We start from the raw sequence: 24,154 nt of genomic DNA, 5'->3' as shown, positions 1-24,154 counted from the left end.
CCAACTATCCAATAGAAAAAAAGAAAAAAAAAGTACTTTGCTCCTATTTTCCCCTCAACTCCAGCTTTCAGATGGAGATGGTAACAACAAAGGCCGCCAAGCCGCTGGGCGTCGGTGGGCAGGCCTTCCATCCCCTTTCCACTTGGCCAAACCCGGACACCATCGAGTTGACTCGTGGTCCTCCCGCGGTCCTAGAGCGGAACCGGAAGCGCGCTGGGCAAGAGCTCCGACCCTCCCACGCCTGGCTGCTCGGGGCGCGCGGTGGCTGGAGGCGTGTCGGGGTGTTTGGGCTCCCGATGGGGCCGGAGCGGTCGGGTCAGGAGGGTAAGAAGCGGCCTCCATCGCCGAGCCGTGAGAGCCGGAAGCGGGTGCGTGGCGGATGGGAGAGGGACGCAGCCGCCGACCCAGTGAACCGGCGCGGCCCGCTGCGGGCGTGCTGAGCTGGACTCAGGCTGTAGCTGAGGCCCATCTCGGGACGCCGTCGCGGCAGTCCTGCCGCCGCAGTCTCGAATGCCGGGGCGCAGACGTGAGCTACCAAAACCAAGCACAGCTGCTTCCGCTGCACAGACCGCTCCCGCCGTGAATAGGATGAGCTGGACCAGGGTGGCGTTGGGGCTGGGGGAGAGCGCACACACAAGCCCTAACGCAACCTAACCTAACCGCGACCAAGAATGGCTCGGGTGCAGTGGTCAGGGGTTCCTTAAAGATGGTACCTGAGAGATTTTGGCATGGAGGAAGGCGTGTGGAGAAAATGGGCTTTGTACTGTGTGAGGAATTTGCCCCTGGGGTGAATTTCTGGAGAAATTTTAAGCGGGGGGGGGGGGGGGATATGATCTCACAATTTAAAGCTAGGAACTCACAATAGGAATAGACTGAGGGGAGTTAAATCAAGAATACTTAAAAGTAGGTGAAGGGCTGGGAAGATGGCTCACAGGTCTACTTGGCCTTCGCTTTGATTCCCAAGCACCCATATAAAGTCAGATGCACAAAGTAGTGCCGGCGTCTGGAGGTTGGTTGCAGTGGCAAGCGGCCCTGGCGCACCTATTCATATTCTTTTTCTAAAAAATTTTAAGTAGGTGCAGTTAAAAAGTTGCCACTGGAGATGTCAGCTAAGGTCTGAAATCTCAACATTCAAGCTACTGAGGCAAGGGGAGGATCGCAGAAAGTGGAGAGCAGATGAAAAAAACAAACTTGCAACTAATTCAGGTGGGAGGCAAAGATTGTTTGGACCCGGTGTGTGGCGCACACCTTTAATCCCAGCACTCGGCAGGCAGAGGAAAGAGGATCATGGTGAGTTCAAGGCCACTCTCAGACTACGTAGTGAATTCCAGGTCAGTCTGGGCTAGAGTGAGACCCAACTTGGAAAACAAAGACAAAACAAAAATGTTTGGGCCAGTGTTGTGGTAGATACTGTTAATAGTGGTCATATTATTGATCTGCTTTGAAAGTAGACCTAATAATATTTTCTTCCGGGTCAGATCAAAGGTAGATAAGCAAGAGAGAAGAAAAAATAAATTCAAGGTTTTTGGATTATGGATACAATAGAAATTGAACAGAAGAGCTGAGGCTTAGCTTTGGGGCCCTGTGTAAATTCTTCAGCCCTCCATGTCAAGTTTTCATCTATGTAAAGAAGGTAATTTTTTATAGCTTTGTGTGGAGATTAAGTGAATTAAATGTAAAACAAATGAAACAACTGTGTTGGTTTATTTATTAGGCTGGGATATAAGATATGACTGAATATTAACAAGAAGAAAATTAAAGGGTTAAAAGTGGTTTTCCTTATAGAAAGAGTAGAATGTGTAAGGACTCAGGGACAAAAAAAAGAAAGAAATAGCTTTACACATAAGCTTGAGGAAGTGTAAGTTGTTCTTTAAAGCATATGGAGTGTTTTGATCTTAAGGGCAGCAGCCATGTAAAAGGCAGTGCAGACACAAATACCATTTCCACCTTAGACAGGTCACAGGTGGTGGTGTGAAAAGTGGATTGGTGTTTGTCAGAAAGAGCAGTTACAACAGCTTGTGTACGAGAGAGTGGTGGCAGTGAAATAGGTGAAGTGCATGGATAAGGGATGAACATTGAAGGCATAGGTTAGGAGAACTTGATGAGTCATATACATAAGGCAGAAAAGGAGGGAGCAGCCAGTTGTCTGGTTAAGATAATGGAATTCCTCCCAAAGACAGATTATGTTACTATACATTGTGTTGACATGTTTATCACATCATAGAAGTCAGCCACCACTACCTCAACAGCATATGCTTTATACCTGTATTAGATTTCTCTAGAGAGTTGGGGGGACCAGTGTCTACATCGATTGGTCGATAGATAGCCTAAATAATCATTACAGTGAATTGGCTCATGTGATCCTGGAGCTAGTGTGTCTTACTGTCTTCGGGGGTAAGTGAGCAAGCTGGAGACACAGCACAGCAGATGGTTTAGTTCTTGTTCATGCCAAAGACCTACCAACCCAGAAAGCTGATAGCGTAGTTCTGAAGGCCAGCATCCTAAAGGTTGAGGAGGAGCTGCGTTTTCAGTCCAAGCCTGAAGGCAGGGTGAAGTATTTGAGTTTGAAGGCTGCTAGGAGGTGTTCTGTTATTTGTTAGAGGGTCAGCCTTTTTGCTCCTCCCAGACCTTCAACTGATTGGATGAGGCCCACTACATTATAGAAGACAAGCTGTTTCACTATCCACAGTTTGCCAATTCATTTTTATTTTATTTTTTGGTTTTTCGAGCTAGGGTTTCATTCTGGCCAAGGCTGACCTGGCATTAACTATATAGTCTCAGGGTGGCCTCGAACTCATGGCAATCCTCATAGCTCTGTCTCCCAAGTGCTGGGACTAAATGCGTGCGCCACCACGCCTGGCCAGTTTGCCAATTCAAAAGTTAATTTTATCCAAGATCACTTTCAAAGACATCTAGAATAATGTTTGATCAAATATATCTAGGCACCCTCTAGCCCAAAGTGGATATATAAATTAAGCACCACACTTGTTTTCTGGCAAATAATCATCACTTACCTTGACTTTTTCACTTTTAGCAAAAATACTGTGTTTGAGCTGGATGTGGTGGCACACGCCTTTAATCCCAGCACTCGGAAGCCAGAGGCTACCTTGAGACTACATAGTGAATTCCAGGTCAGCCTGGGCTAGAGTGAGACCCTACCTTGGAAAAAAAGGAAAATACTGTATTAGGGCTGGAGAGATGGCTTAGCGGTTAAGGTGCCTACAAAACCATAGCACCTAGGTTCATTTCCCCAGGACCCACGTAAGCCAGATGCGCAAGGTAGCACATGCATCTGGAGTTAGTTTGCAGGGGCTGAAGGCCCTGGCATGCTCATTCTCTCTCTCAAATAAAAATACTGTATTGGGCTGGAGAGATGGCTTAGCGGTTAAGCACTTGCCTGTGAAGCCTAAGGACCCCGGTTCGAGGCTCGGTTCCCCAGGTCCCACGTTAGCCAGATGCACAAGGGGGCGCACGCGTCTGGAGTTCGTTTGCAGAGGCTGGAAGCCCTGGCATGCCCATTCTCTCTTTCTCCCTCTATCTGTCTGTCTCTCTGAAATAAATAAAAAATTTAAAAAAAAATACTGTATTAACAGGTTATGTATGGTGACACATGCCTAATGTCCTTACTGCTTGGAAGGCTGAGGAAGGAGGATCCTATTAGCCCACATCCACCTTCAGTATCATAGCAAGACCGTGCGTCAATAACAACAAAAACAAAGAGGAAGGATGCTAGCATTGGAGTTTAAGTTTATTTATTATTTATGTAGGGACTTACTGTGTAGTCTAGGTTAGCCTCAAACTTGAAATTCTCCTGTCTCAGCCTCCTGAATGCCAGGAGTATAGAGGCCTCCAGCACCACACCTGGCTGTTGTTTTGGATTTTTGTTTGTTTATTTGTTTTGTTTTTTCAAGATCTCTAGCCCAGGCTAACCTGGAGTTCACTATGTAGTCTCAGGGTGGCCTTGAACTCATGGTGCTCCTTCTACTTCTGCTCCTGAGTACTGGGATTAAAGGCATACACCACCACGCCCGGCTTGGAAGTTTTTTTTATTTAAAAAATATTTTGGGCTGGAGAGATGGCTTACTGGTTAAGGCATTTGCCTGCAAAGCTAAAGGACCTAGGTTCAATTCCCCAGGACCATCATAAGACAGATGCACAAGATGGCACATGCATCTGGAGTTTATTTACAACAGCTAGAGGCCCTGTTGCACCCATTCTTTCTATCTGCCTCTTTCTCCCTCTCAGTCTCAAATAAATAAATAAAATTATTTTTATTTATTTATTGAGAGATAGTGTGGGCACTTCAGGGACTCTTGCCCCTGGAAACAACCCCCAGATATATGTGCTGCTTTGTGTATCTGGCTTATATGGGTACTGGGGAATTGAACTTGGGCCATTGGGCTTTGTAAGCAAGTGCCTTTAATTGCTGAGCCATTTCTCCAGCCCTTCATTTTGTTTTTAACGCCAACACCAAATTTCACATGTTATGTTTAGCTGTATCTGCTTAACCTAAAGCAATAACACTAAGACCCACGTTTTATTTGGAGGAATTAGATTATTTGAATCCATGCCTGTTGTTAATAAAATGAACTGATTATTAAAAGTGCTCATGGGCTGAAGAGATGGCTTAGCGGTTAAGCGCTTGCCTGTGTAGCCAAAGGACCCCTGTTCGAGGCTCGATTCCCTAGGATCCACGTTAGCCAGATGCACAAGGGGGCATACGTGTCTGGAATTCGTTTGCAGTGGCTGGAGGCCCTGGTGTGCCCATTCTCTCCCCCTCCTTCCCCCCCTCCCTCCCTCCCTGTCTCTCTGTCTCTCTTTCTCCCTCCTTCCATCCCTCTTTCTGCCTTTTCCTCTGTCTGTGGCTCTCAAATAAATAAAAATAAATTAATTAAAAATTAAAAGGTGGCACGTGTCTGGAGTTCATATGTAGCGGTTAGAGACCCTGGCATGCCCATTCTATGTGCCTCCTTTCTCTCTCTCAAAAAATAAATAAAAATAAGATAGTTAAAGTGCCCCATGGATGTGGCACATGACATCAGTCCCTTAAGATTGGTGTTACTATGTGTGATCACTTGGTTAAGTCTGAGGCTTCCAGTACATTCATTTCTCCCCTGACTAATAGGCAGTGTGGTAATGGAAACTCTGAGGCTGTTCTGTTTGTTCTCTTTTCACCTAGTGGCTTTATCATTTATTTTGAGAGCTACAACATGGGAATTTCCCCTAAAAAAAATCTCTGGTTCTTGCTTTCAGCTGGAAATCTATATTTATTTTATTTATTTGAGAGAGAAAGAGGCAGACACAGAGGGAGAGTGGGCACGCCAGGGCTTCACCCACTGCAGACGAACTCCAGGCACGTGTGTCCCCTTGTATATCTGGCTTATGTGGGTCCTAGAGAATTGAACCTGGGTCCTTTAACTTTGCAGGCAAGTGCCTTATCCATTAAGCCATCCCTCCAGCCCTGGAAATCTAGGTAACAGTATTCTTGCTTTGTTTACATAATGTGGGAATAGCTGTTGTGGAGAAAAGGGGAGAGAGTGACACACATATCATTGCTGTCATTAGTACTAACAGGACTACTACTCTGACTCTTGGTGTTCTGTTTCCAGGTGCATCCTTCGGGAGACAGGCCAAAGAAAGTTCTGCAGAACAGAGCAGCCTGAAACAAGGGATGGCAACACCATCGGTGAGTGCTTGTTCCTGGCTGCCCTGTCCTCCTATGGCCATGCTTAGGGAATGCAGGAGGACCAAGCCCTGCGCCCCATCTGTAGGGTTCAGTGGTTGTTTCAGGGTTTAACAGGAAAAGGGCAACAGCTGAGGGGAGGGCGCAAGCTGTGCGGCCTCGCCAGGCAGTCTTGGCCGTCGTGCCTGCTCCGCAGAGGCCAGCGGGCTCCCGGAGACCCACCGGGGAAGGGGCCCTCCTGCCTGCCGTAGGGAACTGCTTACTCCCGGAGACCCACCGGGGAAGGGGTCCTCCTGCCTGCCGTAGGGAACTGCTTGCTCCCGGAGACTCACCGGGGAAGGGGCCCTCCTGCCTGCCGTAGGGAACTGCTCCCTTGCGGCTAGCAACTGTGACTCCTTCATGGGCCTGTCTGCCTGCAAGGCTCACTGTGCTTGGATCTTAAAAATAACTTGCCTTTATCTTGGCAATTTCAGCTTTAAAAGGGCACAAAACAGGCTGGGTAAATTTAGGGCTGTCCTTGCTTCACCAGAGTTTTGACAGATGCTCTTTACTCATGTGCACACTGAGCCGGAATCTGATAAAATTTATTTATTTTGGTTTTTCAAGGTAGGGTCTGGCTTTAGCCCAGGCTCATCTGGAATTCACTAGGAAGCCTTGGAGTGGCCTTGAACTCATGGTGATCCTCCTACCTCTGCCTCCCAAGTGCTGGGATTAAAGGTGTGTGCTGCCATGTCCGGCTCTAAAATTTATTTTTTAGAAAAAATATTCTGGAGGCTAGAGAGATAGCTTAGTGGTTAAGGTACTTGCCTGTGAAGCCCAAGAGCTCATGTTCAAATCTCCAGGTTCCACATAGCCAGATGCAGTGACACAAGCACGCAATGCCGCACATAAGCCACAAGGGTACACACGTGTCTGGAGTTTGTTCACAGCAGGCTAAAGGTCCTGGTATGCCCATAGTCTCTCTTGTCTCTTTCTTTCTCAAAAAAAAAAAAAAAAGAGAGAGAACATTATATGTATTCTGGGGCTAGAGTGATGGCTTAGTGGTTAAGGTGCTTGCCAGCAAACCAAAGGATGCAGGTTTGATTCCCCAGTACCCATATAATGCCAGATGTACAAGGTGGCATATGCATCTAGAGTTCATTTGCAGGGGGTAGAGGCCCTGTTGCACCTATTCATTCTGTCTCTCTCTCTCTCTCAAGTAAATAACTAAAATATTAAAATAAATAAATATGTATATAAAAAATTCCTACCTCAAACAAACAAACAAAAAAAAGCAGGCATGGTGGCACATGCCTTTAATCCCAGCACTCAGGAGGCAGAGGTAGGAGGGTGACTGTGACTTCGAGCCCAGCCTGAGACTACATAGTGGATTCCAGGTCACCCTGGGCTAGAGCGAGACCCTACTTTAAAAAACTGAAATTTATATGTATTTGAGAGAGAGGATGGATGTGCATGGCCTCTTGCTGGTACAAGCAAGCACCAGACACATGCACCACTTTGTGCATCTTTCTTTTTAAATTTTATTTTATTTATTTCTTTGGCAGAGAAAGAGGGAGAGAAAGAAAGAGAATGGGCACACCCAGGGTCTCCAGCCACTGCTAAGGAACTCCAGATACATGTGCCCCCTTGTGCATCTGGCTAACGTGGGTCCTGGGGAATCAAACCAGGGCCCTTTGGCTTTGCAGGTAAACGCCTTAATGAGTAAGCCATCCCTCCAGCCCTGTACATCTTTCTTTATGTAGGTACTGGGGAATTGAACACAGGCCATCAGGCTTTGCAGTAATGTATTTTTAACCACTGAGCCATCTCTCCAGCCTCTGACCTAAAGTATAAGGTAGGAGGAGATCACTGTGGGCCCAAGTGAAGAACATGTGCTTAGCAAAAGCAGCCTTGAAGCCCCTTTACAACCTGTGCTTGTGACAGGGCCTCCAGGTGCAGGGGAAGAGCAGGGTCCTCGGGCAGGAGACCCTGTGCAAACAGTTCAGGCAGCTGCGCTATGAAGAGACAGCCGATCCTCGAGAGGTTCTGCGCCAGCTCCGCGAGCTCTGCCATCAGTGGCTGCGGCCCGAGACCCGCACCAAGGAGCAGATCCTGGAGCTGCTGGTGCTGGAGCAGTTCCTGAGCATCCTGCCCGAGAAGCTGCAGGCCCGGGTGTGGGAACAGCACCCAGAGAGTGGGGAGGACCTGGTGGGAATACTGGAGGACTTGCAGTCACAGTGTGGAGAAACAAGACAGAAGGTAAGGGTCACATGTGCCCTTTTGCAGGGAAACAGGGATTGAGACCTTGGGAGCCAATGGGAGTGGGCTGAAGTCTCTTCTAACCCGGAAGCTGAGCATGCTGCAAGTTCCTTTCTCTTTTACCCTGCCCCTTTAACATTTCTCTTTGTGCTCTTTTATAGCATAGACAAGGAATGTTTTCTTCTGAACAGTTTCATAAACCCACATGTACCTAATTTTCTATACTTGGATCTACTTATCTCTAGGCCTTAGACCAGAGAAAGGAACAGGAGCCTCTGGTTGAAGAGACAGCCCCTCCCAAGATGGTTCTGCCAGAGTGTGTGGTTGTGAGTCCTGAGCAAGAGAAGGGTAAGAACTCTGGATGCATGGGCCACTTTATACATCTGGCTTTTCCTGAGTACTGGGGAATTGAACCCTGGTCTTCAGGCTTTGCAAACAAGTATCTTTAACCCCTGAGCCATCTCTCTAGCCCAAAGGCCATTTTTGATTCTAGTTCCTCTCCTTCCTTCTAGTTTTTACATATCATGACTGGAAAATCATCTGTCCTGTCCCTTTCCCTCACGCTCTCACTCCCACCTGCCAGGCACTAGGGAAATGAAGTCTGCTCTGCGTACACCCTCAGGCTCCTGAGGTATTACCAGGTATTATGGGTTGCAGTCAGGGAGACACATAGGGACACACAGCCACAGTACTGCCTTGTGAGAGCTCTGTTGAGCCACAAAGGACAACCATTTCTGGTGTCCACAGAAATCAAGGTTAAGACGGTTAGCGATGCTTTGTTGCTTCGACTACTGCTGAAGGGAAACAACTCAGGACTTAAGGTTTTTTCTAGCTCATGTTCTCAGAGGTTGCAGTGTAAGGCTGGCTGATCCATTGCTTCGGACCTGAGGAAAGGCAGCGAGAGCTGTAGCAGAAGCAGCTCTCATAATGGCAGCCAAAAGGGTGAGGGGAAGTTGGGGAGGGAAGACAGGCAGAGTATATTTTTCTAGGGTGTGTCACTAGTGACTTCTTCCTGTAAGCCCTATCTCTCATTTGCCACCATCTCTCAATAATGCCATCAAATGATGACTTTGTGAATGGGTGACCCCATCATTGATATTCAGAGGCCTCTCAAGCACACTGATTGGGAACCAGGCCACTAGCACATGAACCTTTCAGGGTGGGGGGAGGACACTTTTATTTATTTATTCATTTTTTGGTTTTTCAAGGTAGGATCTCAGCCCAGGCTGTCCTGGAATTCACTATGTAGTCTCAGGGTGACCTCGAACTCACCATGATCCTCCTATCTCTGCCTTACAATGCAGGAAGTAAAGGCATGTGCCACCATACCTGGCTTTGGGGGCACATTTTATAGCCAAACCAAAACACATTTTTTGTGAACACATTCCTCTCAAGGCCTTGCATTTTGTTGTTGTAGCTTTACTGCTGGGGACCCTGTGCCCAGAGGACCCCAGCTAACTTCCTCAGATTACATACTGGCCTGTGATAAAGTTGGCCCCATGCTGGCTTACCTTCATGTATAGAGTGTCGTCTCTTAGTGACCCGGTGGCTTTTTTTTTCCCATATGACAAATCATAGCTAACAATATATAATAGTCAACTCTTTTAAGATGATTGACTTGAAGCCGAGAGTGGTGTTGCACGCCTTTAATCCCAGCACTCTAGAGGCAGAGGTCGGAGGATCACTATGAGCTTGAGGCCAGCCTGGGTCTACAGAGTGAGTTCCAGGTCAACCTGGGCTAGAATGAGACCTCCTTACTTCAGACAAAAAAAAAAAAAATCTTTGTGTACTATTTCTTCCATGTACATTGCACACAATCATAAACAACCACAGAATTTTGACTTTGCACACATGGCTTAATTTAAAGTTCTCCTAGTTTACAGATCCCTTTCCCCTTAATTAGCAGTGAATGTTTAATGTTTCAGGTGAAGAGGCAAGGACTGACCATGGAAAGCTTGATGCAATGACAGACTCCAGTGGGAATGTGCGATCATCTGAACCCATCGAGGCCCCTTGTGAGGACTCCTACTTGGAAAGGCAGCAGGCCAAGCCCAAGGAGAAGCTTGATGGACGGTGCTCTGAAAATAAGGAGGAACTCACCCAGCACCCAGACCTGACTGAGCGTGAAGGGGCATGTGCAGGGGAAGAGCTGTGCCAATCTGCCTTGTGTCCCACTTCTGCTCCTACTGGACATCAGGTCCTCTCGAGAGAGAAATGTCATCCATGCCATGAGTGTGGTAAAGTCTTTCAGAGGAGCTCACACCTCGTTAGACACCAGAAAATCCACCTTGGCGAGAAGCCTTATCAGTGCAGTGAGTGTGGGAAAGTCTTCAGCCAGAACACGGGCCTTCTAGAGCACCTCAGGATCCACACCGGGGAGAAGCCCTACCTGTGTATCCACTGTGGGAAGAACTTCAGGCGCAGCTCTCACCTGAATCGTCACCAAAGAATTCACAGTCAGGAGGAGCCCTGTGAGTGCAAGGAGTGTGGGAAAACCTTCAGCCAGGCCCTCCTCCTCACACACCATCAGAGAAGCCACAGCCATTCCAAAATCCATCGGTGCAGCGAGTGTGGAAAAGCCTTCAGTCTGGCCTCAGACCTTGTTCGACACCACAGGATTCACACTGGGGAGAAACCTTTCAAGTGTAAAGTATGCCAGAAAGCCTTCCGACTCAACTCACACCTCGATCAGCACGTCAGAACCCACAATGAGGAAAAACCCTACCGGTGTAACGAGTGTGGAGAAGCATTCAGGCAGAAGTCAGGTCTCTTTCAGCATCAGAGGCATCACCACAAAGGCAAACTGGCTTGATGAGGGTCCCTTCTTACAGAGCTTCACGGGGGAGGGGAGATCACTGTAGCCAACTGTGGCATTAGAATTCTTGGGAGTGAGCCGAGCATGGTGGCACACGCCTTTAATCCCAGCACTCGGGAGGCAGAGGTAGGAGGATTGTCGTGAGTTCGAGGCCACCCTGATACTCCATAGTGAATTCCAGGTCAGCCTGAGCTAGAGTGAGACCCTACCTCAAAACACCAAAAAAAAAAAAAAAAAAAATTATTGGGTGTGGCAAGTTAGAAACTGTTTGCCTCCATCGCTTCTCTCCTCTGTTTTTCTCAGTGTCACCTTTGGACTACAGTGTCATCCCTGTGGGTACCGGGACATCAAAGTTAAACCATGTTCTTCATTCCAGGACTTCCCAGAGCCTTTAATGTGATAAATGCATGATTGTGTATCTCTCAGGAAGAGCCTCGTGACTGAGCACAATCTCTGGAATCAGCAGCAAATTGAGCATCCTCAGATTTACACAGGAAAAGAGGAAAAGAGCAGGCTGATGCTTTTGTGATTGCTGTGGCAGCAGGGTCCTGAGAAATGAAACAACCATGTTTGGAAATGCACCACTCTCAAAGCTATCTTCCAGTAAAGATTAACCCAACACTGCCCACTGGCTCACCCTCTCCCACCCCCTGGCCTTGTCTTCACTTTTCCTGTGCACAGTGGAAACATTTTTAGAAAATGAAGGTGATCTTTTCCAGCTTTGCTATAGAACCTACACCCAGAATTAGCTCATGTCACTTTGCTCCCCACCCCTTCCCCTCCCCCCTTCATCACATTACTTCACAAGATCAAAGTTTCACTTAGACTGTACAGGAGAGCTCATGAGTCCTTTGAAGGAATTGTGCTGAATTAATCCAAGTTTTCTGGATTGGCTCCTCCAGAACTAGTACAGTCGCTGCTTCTTGACACTGTTCAGATGTGTGCAGTGGAAGAAACTGGGCCTGTTCCTATCGCTGTGAGTAGTGATTAGGAGTGAGCTAGCTCTGTTTTGTAGGCTGCTAGTCAGGGTTGCAGGCTCAAAAAGAAAAAAGGCCTGAGTCATGCCGTCTCCCCGGGATGTGGCCGGCCTATTCAAAGTATCCAGACCTCGGTCTAGCTCATCAGCCTGTCTGGAGCCCCACATGCATCCCGAATAACCAGCACAGTACATCCAACTTGGTACTTCATTTACCTCCCCAAGGGTGTAAAACCCCCTGACCCAGGCCACTCCAGCAACCCATTCTTGATCCGTTTTGGCCTAGGAGCTGCTCTTTGTGCTTTCACTTTGTTTTCCTAACAAACCCTGGTTTAACTGGTCTGCTGAGTCTGCACTCGTCTGTCTGCCCAGGTTGGAAGACAAGAACTGAAGAGCCACTGGCTTGGGGCATCTTAGTGACCTAACATCTGGCACACTCAAACACACTCCATAGCTCTCAAAACCAGCAACAGTATCAATGGTGCCGTTTTTAAATGTTGCTTGTTGGAATGTGTTTAACTATCAAACAATAAAGTCAGCCTGGACCGCAGGGGTGATGCTTCCAGTACATCACCAGAATGGTAAACTGGACTTACTGGTTGGTCACTGTACAGGACATGCTTCTCAGAACTCTTCTGTCCAGCAGTGTGGATGACAGCCCTCGTAGTGATTAGAATGGCATAAATAGCAGCTTAGGAAAGTTTGTTTCCCCTGCAGTTAGAAAGGACTGTGAGGGGCGGGGGTTGGGAGCTGGAGAGATGACTCAGTGGTTAAGGCACTTTCCTGCAAAGCCCAGGGACCCAGGTTTGATTCACCAGTACCCATGTAAAGCCAGATGCACAAAGTGGTGCATGTGTCTGCAGTTTTTTGCAGTGGTTAGAGACCCTGGCATGCCCATTCTCTCTCTCTCTCTCTCTCTCTCTCTCTCTCACTTTGCAAATAAATGAATAAAATTTAAAAAATAAAAAAGAACGTTGGGCTGTAGTGACAGCTTATCAGTTAAGGTGCCTGCCTACAAAGCATAAGGACCTCCAGGTCCCATGTAAACCAGATGCACAAGGTGGGACATGCATCTGGAGTTCATTTGCAGCGGCTAGAGGCCCTGGCATGCCCATTCTCTTTCTCTGTCTCCCTCTCTATATCTCAAATAAAAAAATAGAGCCAGGTGTGGTGGCACACACCTTTAATCCCAGCACTTGGGAGGTAGAGGTAGGAGGATCAAGAGTTCGAAGCCACCCTGAGACTACATAGTGAATTCCAGGTCAGCCTGGGCTGGAGTAAGACCCTACCTTGAAAAACCAATAAATAAAACTAGAAGAATGTAGGGCCAGAGAGATGGCACAGCAGTTAGGTACTTGCCTGCAAAGCCTAACGACCCAGGTTTGATTGCCCAGTGCACATGTAAACTAGATGCACAAACTGACCCATACATCTGGAGTTCGTTTGCAGTGGCTGGAAGCCCTGGCAGCCTATTCTGTCTGTCTGTTTGTGTCTCTACTTGCAAGTATTTTAAAAAAGAATGTGGCCAGGCATGGTGACACATACCTTTAATCCCAGCACTCAGGAGGCAGAGGTAGGATATCACCGTGAGTTTGAAGCCCCCAGAGACCACATAGTGAATTTCAGGTCAGAGGTCAGTCTGGATGCAGACATACCACCTGCAGAGTGGGGAGGAGGCGGCGGCACTGCCGGAGAACCTAACCACGCGGCACAGAGGTGCAGGGCACGGTGGGAAGACATGTATGATGGGGTGGGACTGTGCATGTGTTGACCTTTTTATCTTTAACTAATTTGTAACTCAGAGAAGAGCTGGTAGGACGGTGTGCAAGTCCTGTGTACTCTTCACCCAGATTTGCCCATTTATAACACATTTCATGATACGCCTCACCTAACCCACCCCACATTCCTGTGCAAGCCACATTCTTTCTTCTTTTTTTTTTTTTTTTTTAATTTATTTGAGAGCAACAGAGAGAAGGACAGATAGAGGGATAGAGAGAGAATGGGCATGCCAGGGCTTCCAGCCTCTGCAAACGAACTCCAGACGCATGCGCCCCCTTGTGCATCTGGCTAACGTGGGACCTGGGGAACCGAGCCTCGAACTGGGGTCCTTAGGCTTCACAGGCAAGCGCTTAACCGCTAAGCCATCTCTCCAGCCCCACATTCTTTCTTTGTTGTAAGCACATGTCTACATGTTTACGTACTTGGTATGGATTTCTGAGAACCAGGGACATTCTTTACAAGCAAAATATAATCACCAAGTTTAGGGGAATTAAGGTTATGATTCCCTCAACAACACCAGTCTTTGTTTGGTTTGGCCATGTTATCCCAGTAGAATTTCTTGGAGTTACCTCTCACTGCTGGAACAAAACACCCAACCAAAAGCAGCTGATAGGAGGGGAGGATTGATTTTGGCTTACAATTATGAGAAGCTTCATGATGGCAGGGGACAGTTTGGCATGAGCAGACACTGGACATCACCTCTGCCACAGCAGGTGGACAACAGCAGGAGAGAGCCAAATTAACGCTGGCAAAATAGGGGCAAATGAACTTCAAGGTCCAACCCTAGTGACACACCACCTCCAGCAAGGCTCCACCTCCCTAGTTGCCATCAGCGGGGGACTAAGCATTCAAAACACATGAGTTGCCAGGTGTGGTGGCACACACCTTTAATCCCTGCACTTGAGAGACAGAGGTAGAGTATTGTGAGGTCGAGATCAGCCTGGGACAACACAGTGAATTCCAGGTTACCCTGGGCAACAGTGAGACCATACCCTGAAAAGCAAAAAAAAAAAAAAAAAGTTTACGCCAGCATCATATGCTACATGTAGTTGCTGTGTGCCTCATATTACATGCTCTGTGTAGTTGCCATGTCTCACATCACACACTCCATGTAGTCGCTGTGAGTCTCATCTCTGAATCTACTCAGTCTTTTTGTTTGTTTGTTTGCTTGTTTGATTTTTTTTTTTTGCTTGCTTCTTTTTTTTTTTTTTTTTTTTTTTTTGAGGTAGGGTTTCACTCTAGCCCAGGCTGACCTGGAACTCATTATGTAGTCTCAGGGTGGCCTCCCGAGTGCTGGGATTAAAGGCGTGCGCCACCACACCTGGCTGCTTGTTTGACATTTTTGGTCATGACACTGACATACTTGAAAAGTCCAGCTAGTTTTTCTGGATAATGGTGTTTCCTCAGCTTGAGAGCCGGGTTGTGCCCTTTGGCTTAAGTGCCTACAACAGAGCTGATGCGTTCTGCCTGCCATTTTAGGAGGTGATTACGTGCAACTCTTCCCGGTACTGACAAGGCCATAGTCATGCCTGTCTGACTTCTTCACTGGAAAGTTGCCATTTTCTCCTTGTTACTTAGCAGCTTGTAAGGGACGCTTTGAGATAGTGCACCTACCTAGGTCCTCGTTACTCATTCACCACTAGCTTAGGCATGCATCTGGTCTTGCTGTTCACCCTCCTGGGCAGGGGTCCTTGTCCACCTTACCTGCCGTGCTTGCTGCTGAGTCCCTGGGTCACGATGGGACCTGGCTCTAGTGCGTGTGCACTCCTCATTTACCAGATGACCCAGTCTGCTCTGCTGGCTCCTTCCTAAAGCAGTAAATGGGCTGCTCTGTGTTCCCTTGGGGAAGACTGGATGCTTCATTCTAGCTCCCAGCAGAATGGCTTTTCAAGGTGCATCTTTTGTCTCCGAGACCCTTTCTACATTCAGGACCAGGACACGCACATGCTGGTGACAGACTATCAAGGAGCCACTGGGACTGTCAGAGGCTCCAGTTCCTTTAGCCTTGGATTACACCCCGATGGGTGGACCCCCACAGAAGTGAGTGGTGAGTGCCAGAGGCCGAGTTTGGTAAGGAAGCTGGGAGCTGGCCCCTGGCTGATGCTGGCTTTGGGAGAAACTTGGTTGTCCATGTCCTCAACATTTTTTGTCTGGTTCTTGTATGTTATATGTAAGCAGCTTAGTGTGTTTGTAGTTATGTGCATGCACATTGGAAGTACTTGAGATTTTTTTTTTAAACAGTTCATTTTTTTTCTTTCTGGATGCATCACTGGGTTTATATTAAATTCACAGCTGATGTAGGAATGGCTGAGTGAAAGCTAGAGATGGTGAGCCACTGTGTGATAGGTGAGGTGTTTTTTTTTTGTTGTTGTTGTTTGTTTTGGGTTTTTTGTTGTTTTTTTTTTAATTAATTATTTATTTATTTGAGAGAGACAGACACAGAGAGAAAGACAGATAGAGGGAGAGAGAGAGAATGGGCGCGCCAGGGCTTCCAGCCTCTGCCAACGAACTCCAGATGCGTGCACCCCCTTGTGCATCTGGCTAACGTGGGACCTGGGGAACTGAGCCTCGAACCGGGGTCCTTAGGCTTCACAGGCAAGCACTTAACGGCTAAGCCATCTCTGCAGCCCTTGTTTTGGATTTTTGAGGTAGGGTTTCACTCCAGCCCAGGCTGACCTGGAATTTACTATGTACTCTCAGGGTGGCCTCGAACTCATGGAGATGCTCCTACCTCTGCCTCCCGAGTGCTGGGATTAAAGGTGTGTGTCACTATGCCCAGCTACATCCTTTGTCAGTTTTAAAATCAATTAAAAAAAAAAGTATATTGTAATGTACAGCAGATTCCAAGACAACACTTCATTTTGGTTACAGGTTGCAAAAGATGTTATGGCAGGAAATCCAGATGTTTAGATAGCATGGAGAAGGGTCGCCGTCATCTCAGTTCTACGGAACAGCTTACTTTTTGCCCCTAATTCCACCTGTGGCCAGGGGTCCCTGCCCCCAGCCTTCGCTTTCAGCTCCTCGGGTTTCTTCTGTCTCTCCTTTTGCTGCTGCTTGAAGGCCTCACCCTCCCCACCGTCTCTGCTCTGCTGCTTGGGTTGTTCCAGGGGTGGCTTCTTGCCACCTTCACAGCCCGATATGGCGCCAGCCACCCTCCGCTGCTTCTTTTTTTTTTTTTTTTTTTGTATTTAGCTTTAGTTACTTGTTTGAGGGAGAGGGAGAGAAAAAGGGAGAGAGACAGAGAGAAAGAATGAGCATTCCAGGGACTCTAGCAGCTGCAAACGAACTCCAGACCATGTACCACCTTGTGCTTGTGCCTTATGTGGGTCCTGGGGACTCAAACCTGGGTCCTTTGGTTTTGCAAGGAAGCACGTTAACCACTACAACATCTCTCCAGCCTGAGATTTTTCTCTCCTCAGCAAATTTCACATATGAAGCTGGTCATGCAGACATGCATCAAAAGCCCCTAGTCCCAGAGAAACTGGGGAGGCTGGACTAGGAGGACCACTTTAGCCCAGGATTTCCTGTGTGTATGTATGAAAGAGTCTTTTATAGCTCAGACTTATCTCAAACTCACTAGACAGGCAAAGATGACCTTGAACTTCTGATCATTCTGCCTCCACCTCCCAAGTGCTGTGATGACAGGCATGTGCCACCACACCTGGCCAGAGCCCAGGAGTTCAAAACCAGCCTGGATAGCATCAAGATTCTCTGTCTCAGTATGTTAATTATGAGATGTTTGGGACTGGAAAGATGGCTCCGTGGACAAAGGTGCCTTCTTGCAATAATGAGATGCTGCATTTGGCAATACCATAGGTCATTATTAACAGCAGTGTTGCCCTAACTTTCATTAAGAATCCAGAACTCGTTTGTTTTACAACTGCAAGTTTGTGCTCTTGACCAATATCTAAACAACCTTTTTCTTTTTGGTTTTTCAAGGTAGGGTCTCATTCTAGCTCAGGCTAACCTGAATTCACTCTGTAGTCCCAGGGTGGCCTTGAACTCACGACGATCTTCCTACCTCTGCCTCCCAAGTGCTGGGATTAAAGGCGTGCACCACCACACCCAGCTCTAAACAAGCTTTTAACAAACAGAATTGCAAAATAGAATTCTAACATCTTGTCCAACATCCTCAATTGACAGGAACAACAAAACTCAGTTGGAATGTCTTGTCCAGGGAAGAGCTGCTTCGGAAATCCGTGGCTCCTGGTCTTAGTCTGGAGTCTGTCAATTGCCACATGTCTGGTTTTACACCACGGAAGCAGAGCAGAGCATTCAGTGGTCTAAATGCCAAATGAAACATGCAACACCAGTGCCTTCCCTTGCTGTCTTTATGTTCATGTACGTCTTTAAGTTTCTCTATGTATGTAAACATGTATTGTCCTTTTTCATGTGAGGAAAATGTCTCACTGTAGCCCAGGCTGACCTGGATCTCACTCGGTAGTCCCAGGCTGGCCTCAAACTCACAGCAATCCTCATACCCCTGCCTCCCAAGTGCTGGGATTAATGGTATGCACCACCACACCCAGCATTTTTTTTTTTTTTTTCGAGGTAGGGTCTCACTCTGGCTCAGGCTGACCTGGAATTCACTATGTAGTCTCAGGGTGGCCTCGAACTCTTGGCAATCCTCCTACCTCTGCCTCCCAAGTGCTGGGATTAAAGGCGTGCACCACCACGTCCGGCACACCCAGCATTTTTAAGTATATTTTATTTATTTGAGAGAGAATGGGCATGCCAGGGCCTCCAGCCACTGCAAACAAACTCCAGATGTGTGTGCCCCCTTGTGCATCTGGCTTATATGGGTTCTGGAGAATCAAACTGGGATCCTCTGGTTTTGCAGGCAAACACCTTAACCACTAAGCCATCTCTCCAGCCCCTTGTTTTGTTTTAATTTGGAACATTTCTTCTCTACCCCTAGAGATTATTTTGTCTTGTTTTGTTTCTGAATTCATGGAATCAGTGACATTTAAATAATGAATATAGTATTTTAGAAGAAGTTATAACTAAGATGGCTCCTTTAATGTAGAATAAGATACTCCTGGAAAAATGGAACAAGATGGGAAGACCTCAGAAATACCCAACTGGTAAGTGCCTGTGTTCCCAAAAGAATCCAACCATGCAAACAGAAGAGGAAATTGTATGCAACTAGAGAAAGCAGTTACACAAAGCCTGCTTCCCTGGAGGACACAGAACAGGTACCACTCCCCGTGTGTGATCACAGGACTGTCCCAGGAGGATGGCCCTCAACATGTAATTACTTTGCACATTTACCTGCGACAGCCTTGACCACTCTGCCCAGCTTGGTCACTGTGTAAATGAAGAAGCCAGAAGACCAATTTGATAAGAGTGAGGTTTCCATGACAGTGAGCTGTCAGCGCTGGGGACTCAGGGCAGATGCTACACGAGACCCAAGCAAGAAGTAGAGGGAAGGGAAAGGAGATGGTAGAGAGAAGTGGGTGGCAGTGCAGATTCTGCAAGTGCTGGTGTGAGAATGCAAGAAGCGCAGCACAGATAGCTGTACCGCTGAAAGGACAGGACCACATCCCAGGCACAGGGCTGGCCCCCCAGTGAAGCCATGCCTCACCAACATGAGAAAGGCAGCAGCCTGGGCTCATGAGCCTGAAGAATGGTGTGTGTGTGTGTTTGGGGGAGGGAGGAGATTCTCTATGTCAGCATTAATTTATCTTAGGGAAACAGTGCTAAATCTCAGTAACATAGAAGTATGCATGTTTTGGTGATGGAGAGAGAGATAGCTTAGTGGTTAAGGCACTTGCCTGCAAAGCCTAAGGACCCAGGTTCTATTCCCCAGTACCCACGTAAGCCAGATGCACAAGGTGATACAGGCATCTGGACTTCGTTCTCAGTGGCCAATCTTTTGCTCTAAAAATAATTAAATAAGAGCTGGAGAGATGGCTTAGCAGTTAAGGTATATGCCTGCGAAGCCTAAGGACCCAGGTTTGATTCTCCAGGTCCCACATAAGCCAGATGCATATGGTAGTGCATGCGTCTGGAGTTTGTTTGCAGTAACTAGAGGCTCTGGTGCACCCATTCTCTCTCTCTCTCTCTCTCTCTCTCTCTCTCTCTCTCTCTGTGTGTGTGTTTTTAATAAATAAGTAAATAAAAAGAATGGAAAAAAATGTATGTTTTAGCCGGGCATGGTGGCACACACACCTTTAATCCCAGCACTTGGCAGGCAGAGGTAGGATGATGAGTTCAAGGCCAGCCTGAGAATACATAGAGAATTCCAAGTCAGCCTGTGCTAGAGTGAGACCCTACCTCAAAACAAGCAAACAAACAAACAAAAAGTATGTTTTGTTTGGTGCTAGGTATTGAACCCAGGGCCTCACCATCCACTGAGCTATACCACAACCCTGACATAGAAGTATCTTGAAGCTAAAGAGAAGTGACATTTTCCAGGAGGCTAGTAGTGAGGGCTGATCTGAGCTCCACTAAAGGCCAGATGTGGCAGAACCTCCTTGGTGCCTGGTGGGTATATTTGACATCAGATGCTGGCAACCATGACTCATAATACCTGTAATAATAAATATAACTTCCCTGACGTGCTAGTGCACGGTTTGAATCCCAGAACTCAGGAGGCAGAGGAGGGACTACAGAGTGAATTCCAGGTCAGCCAGAGCTAGAGTGAAATAAAGCAAACAGAAAAACATCAAAAAAAATCTACCTTACTGTTTCACATGACCTAAGTCTGAGGCAGGCTGCAGGCTTGGCGCTGCAGTCCTGCCATGTTCCACGTGGGTACCCCCACACTCCCACCCCACCCCCACTTTTTCCCATTTTCCAATTCCAGTTCCTGACCTCACCATATTGGCCTTAATGCATCATAGCTTTCGGAGTTTCCATAAGCTAAGGATGTTAGAGAACTCTTCACATGAATGTATTGAATCACATATGGTGGCTCACAGCTGTAATCCCAGCACTGGAGAGAGGCTGAAGCAGAAGGACTGCCTCTAGTTCAAGACCAGCCTGGGCTACAGAGTGAGACTATGTTTAAAAAAAAAATACAAAATAGGGGCTGGAGAGATGGCTTAGTTAAGGCACTTGCCTGTGAAGCCTAAGGATCCAGGTTCAATTCCCCTATACCCACATAAGCCAGACATACAAGGTGGTGAATGTGTCTGGAGTTCATCTGCAGTAGCTTGAGGCCCTGGCTCTCTCTCTCTCTATCCCTCTCTCAAATAAAATATTTTAAAAATACAAAATAAACAAAAATAGATGGGGCTGGGGGGACTGCTAAGTGGTTAAAGGCAATTGCTTACAAAGCCTGACAGCCCAGGTTTGATTCCCCAGTACCCACATAAAACCAGATGCATAATGTGTCTGGAGTTCATGGGTAGTGGCAGAAAGCCCTGGCATGCCTATCCTATGTCTATCTGGCCCCTTAGCTCTTCTCCCTATCCCCATTCCAATAAATAAATAAAAAAAATTAAAAGGCCAGGCATGGTGGTGCACACCTTTAATCCCAGCACTTGGGAGGTAGAGATAGGAGGATCACTATGAGGCCAGCCTGGAGCTACAGAGTTCCAGGTCAGCCTGGGCTAGAGTGAGACCCTATCTCGAAAAAGAATAAATAAATTAATTAATTAATTAAAAAGGAGCATGGGTGTTACAGTCAGGTTCACATTGCTAGCAGAAAACAACCAACCAAAGAGCAACTTGTGGGGCGGGAGTAGGAAGGTCTATTATGGTTTACAGACTCAAGGGGAAGCTCCATGATGGAAGGGAAAACAATGGCATGAGCAGAGGGTGGACATCACCAGCTGACCAACGTCAGATGGACAATAGCAACAGGAGACTGTGCCAACACTGGCAAGAGGAAGCTGGTTATAACACCCATAACCCCACCCCCCAAAATACATTGCTTCCAGAAGGCTTCAATTCCCAAATTGCCATCCGCTGGAGACCCAGCATTCAGAACACCTAAGTTGACCCCTGAATCAACCTACCACAGTGGGGTACCTGTCTATCCTGCTCCTAAGAGGACAGGGAGGAGGCTTCCCGGTGCCAGCTTCTCCCACATCCAAGTTAGTGAATGAGAGGTGGGGCCAGGCCAGAAACGTGTGTAGCCAAGGTCTTCCCCGGGGATCATGAGGAGCAAGGAATAACGCTCCCCTAGAAAACCTGCTTCATGCTCTTGGCAGGAAAAATCAAGAGGTGGGATGTCTGTAGCCTGTGTCCTCTCCTTCCCCAGGGGCTGTGTGGTCCATGGCCTTGATCAAGCTGCTGGCCCTGCTGAGAAGACGCCCAGCAGGAATCCCCCCAGGAAGCAGGGGAGACATCACCCGCAAGGGGAGGAAGAAAGGCAGGGCCCGGGTGAGTGAGCTGCTGCAAAGCGGAAGTGGAGGAGCTGCCTGCACAGACCTAGGTTCAAAAGGACATTAGGGAGGTGGAGCCCGACCAGCAAGATGCATGGCGATGCTGACTGCTGGTCCCCTCTCCCCCACCTCGGGTCACAGGCGCAATCAAAAGTTATATGTGTGAGGGCTGGAGAGATGGCTTAGCGGGTAAGGCATTTGCCTGCAAAGCTAATGGACCTAGGTTCGATTCCCCAGGACCCACATCAGCCAGATGCACAAGATGGAGCATGCATCGGGAGTTCATTTGCAGTGGCTGACGGCCCATCCTCTCTAGTTCTCTTTCACACATAAAATGAACAATTTTAAAAAGTATATTTAGAGAGAGAGATTGAGAGAAAGAATGGGCACACCAGGGCCTTCAGTCACTGCAAACAAACTCCAGATGCATGTGCCACCATGTGCATCTGGCTTACGTGGGTCCTGGGGAATCGAACCAAGGTCCTTTGGCTTTGCAGGCAAATGCCTTAACTTCTAAGCCATCTCTCCAGTCCCTAAAAAAATTTAAAAAAAAATAAAAGTTCTACCTGCGAGAGTGGCCAAATGCTGCCTTGGGCTGTCCTTGGGCACCTCAGCCATCCTGTGGTTCATATAAAAGGAGAGAGGAAATGGACTTGAATAAACATTACGTAGTGGGTGTGCTCCATAAAGTAATCCTCTGGAGTCTCCAGTCTGAGCTGGGGATATGAGAGAAAGGTTATGCGTGGATGTATATAGTCAGCATTCCTGTTTTCCATCATTAAATGAAAGAAATTTTAAAAAATAAATAAAATAAAGGACATTAAGCCCGACTTCCCAAGCTGATCATCACTGGACTCTGGCTTCTGAATCTCAAGAGTGAGATTCCACCTGGTTGTTGATGAGACCAATAGCTACACAGCTGAGGACCATGTCAGCCTGGAGGTCACTGTTCAGGAAATGCGGGATGTGTTTGGGGTCCTGCTGTGGAGTGGATTTCCCACGCATTCCAGGAGGGGAATGTACTGGGAAGTCTCTGGTGCTGATCAGAACTTGGTCCAAGATGCAGTCAGAAGGGACAGATTTGAGTTGATTTTCTCACTTTGCAGACAGCAGCTACCCAGATCAGAAGGACAAGTTTTCAAAATCGAGGCCTGTCTTAAAGCAAATGAATAAGAACTTCCTCTCACTTGCCCCCCTGGAAGAGCACTATTGCTTTGACAAATCATCGTGTGAGTGCCTTGAGAGTGACCAGTTCCTAAGTGGGAAGCGTCTCCTGGTTGGCTATAAAAGCTGGTGTGCGACCACCACACACGGTTATCTGGCTTGGTGTGAGCCCTACCAGGACGAGTCTCCTGTGGAGGCAGACAAGGACGCAGAGCTGGGCTTGGGGGGGAATCTGGTCATGAGCTCTGCTGTTGTGCCGCTCCAGAAGGGCCCGAGTCCCGGTCACCTGTGCTTGGACAGCTTCTTCACCTTGATGTCAGCTTTGAAGAAAGGAGTGAGGGCCACAGGGGCAACCCGTAAAAATAGGGCAGAGACATGTCTGCTTATGAACGCGGAACATATGAAGAAAACAAAAGGGGGTGATTTTGATTTCATGGTGGGAAGGAATGACGAGATAACGCTGTGTTGTTGGCATGGTGACAGTCTCATTAGCCTGCGCTCCAATGCTGCAGGCATAGACCCAGTCACGGAGGTGAGGTATTCTGCTGATGGCCAAGCATTCCCTCCGGTGAGCGTGCCAGCCATATTGAGGCTGTGTGAGGAGTACAGGAAAGGTGTGCCTCAAATGGATCAAACCATTTCCAAATACAGAGTGAGGCTAAGAAGTAAGATGTGGTACTCAGCTTTGGTGAATTTGAGCTACGTGATTGATGCAGCCATAAGCAATGCCGGGCAGCTGCACAGGATCTGTGACCCAGGCTCTGCTCTCGACCTTCCAGACTTCTGGAGATGTGTTGTACACTTTTACTTGGGACACGACATTAATTTGTTAGGTTAAAGAAGGTGAACAAAATACACAGTAGCAAAATACAAGCATCAGGACTATAATTAGATCGTACCTACCAAAGCAAATCTGATGTACATAATGCAGCAATTGAGTAGCGTTTTTTAAAATCAAGCATAGAATTTCAAAGACTTACAACAAATAATGTTAAAAACAGTCTGAAGGGCTAGAGAGATGTCTTAGCGGTGAAGGCTCTTGCCTGTGAAGCCTGAGGACCCATGTTTGACTCTACAGATCCCATGTAAGCCAGATGCACAAGGTGATGCAAGCATGCAAGGTCACACGTGTGCACAAGGTGGCACACGCATCTGAAGTTTGATTA

At 47.5% G+C, this 24,154-nt stretch overlaps 2 protein-coding genes across 5 annotated transcripts; both read left to right on the top strand.

Annotated features, from left to right (window-relative positions):
• Positions 1 to 229: 229 nt before the first annotated feature.
• On the top strand, positions 230 to 12,328 carry Zscan26 (zinc finger and SCAN domain containing 26). Of its 4 annotated transcripts, none has more exons than XM_045132193.1 (6): positions 248 to 368; positions 1,479 to 1,633; positions 5,610 to 5,686; positions 7,607 to 7,921; positions 8,167 to 8,269; positions 9,847 to 12,328. In XM_045132193.1, the coding sequence occupies exons 2-6, from the start codon at positions 1,606 to 1,608 to the stop codon at positions 10,731 to 10,733; spliced, it is 1,410 nt and encodes a 469-aa protein (XP_044988128.1). In that variant the 5' UTR covers positions 248 to 368; positions 1,479 to 1,605; the 3' UTR covers positions 10,734 to 12,328. The 4 variants fall into 4 exon arrangements, with proteins under 4 accessions (XP_044988127.1, XP_044988130.1, XP_044988128.1 ...); XM_045132194.1 differs by having other exon boundaries at positions 264 to 324; XM_045132192.1 differs by lacking the exon at positions 1,479 to 1,633 and having other exon boundaries at positions 230 to 324.
• On the top strand, positions 11,798 to 23,826 carry LOC105944929 (piggyBac transposable element-derived protein 1). The gene is given in 5 exon segments (XM_045132822.1): positions 11,798 to 11,833; positions 13,344 to 13,428; positions 21,701 to 21,826; positions 22,702 to 22,918; positions 22,920 to 23,826. Coding segments are annotated over 5 exon segments (1,371 nt in total).
• The last annotated feature ends 328 nt before the right edge of the window (positions 23,827 to 24,154 follow it).

This window comes from Jaculus jaculus, chromosome 13 (genome assembly GCF_020740685.1).
Source record: "Jaculus jaculus isolate mJacJac1 chromosome 13, mJacJac1.mat.Y.cur, whole genome shotgun sequence".
NCBI classification, from domain to species: Eukaryota; Metazoa; Chordata; class Mammalia; order Rodentia; family Dipodidae; genus Jaculus; species Jaculus jaculus.
This window is presented reverse-complemented; position numbering and strand designations above follow the sequence as displayed.

Excerpts from the sequence above, each read along its gene's own strand:
- Zscan26 (XM_045132192.1), top strand. The coding sequence starts at position 297 with ATGGGGCCGGAGCGGTCGGGTCAGGAGG. Across the intron at positions 325-5,609 it reads GGAGCGGTCGGGTCAGGAGG|GTGCATCCTTCGGGAGACAG; the intron begins GTAAGAAGCGGC and ends TTCTGTTTCCAG. Across the intron at positions 8,270-9,846 it reads GAGTCCTGAGCAAGAGAAGG|GTGAAGAGGCAAGGACTGAC; the intron begins GTAAGAACTCTG and ends TTAATGTTTCAG.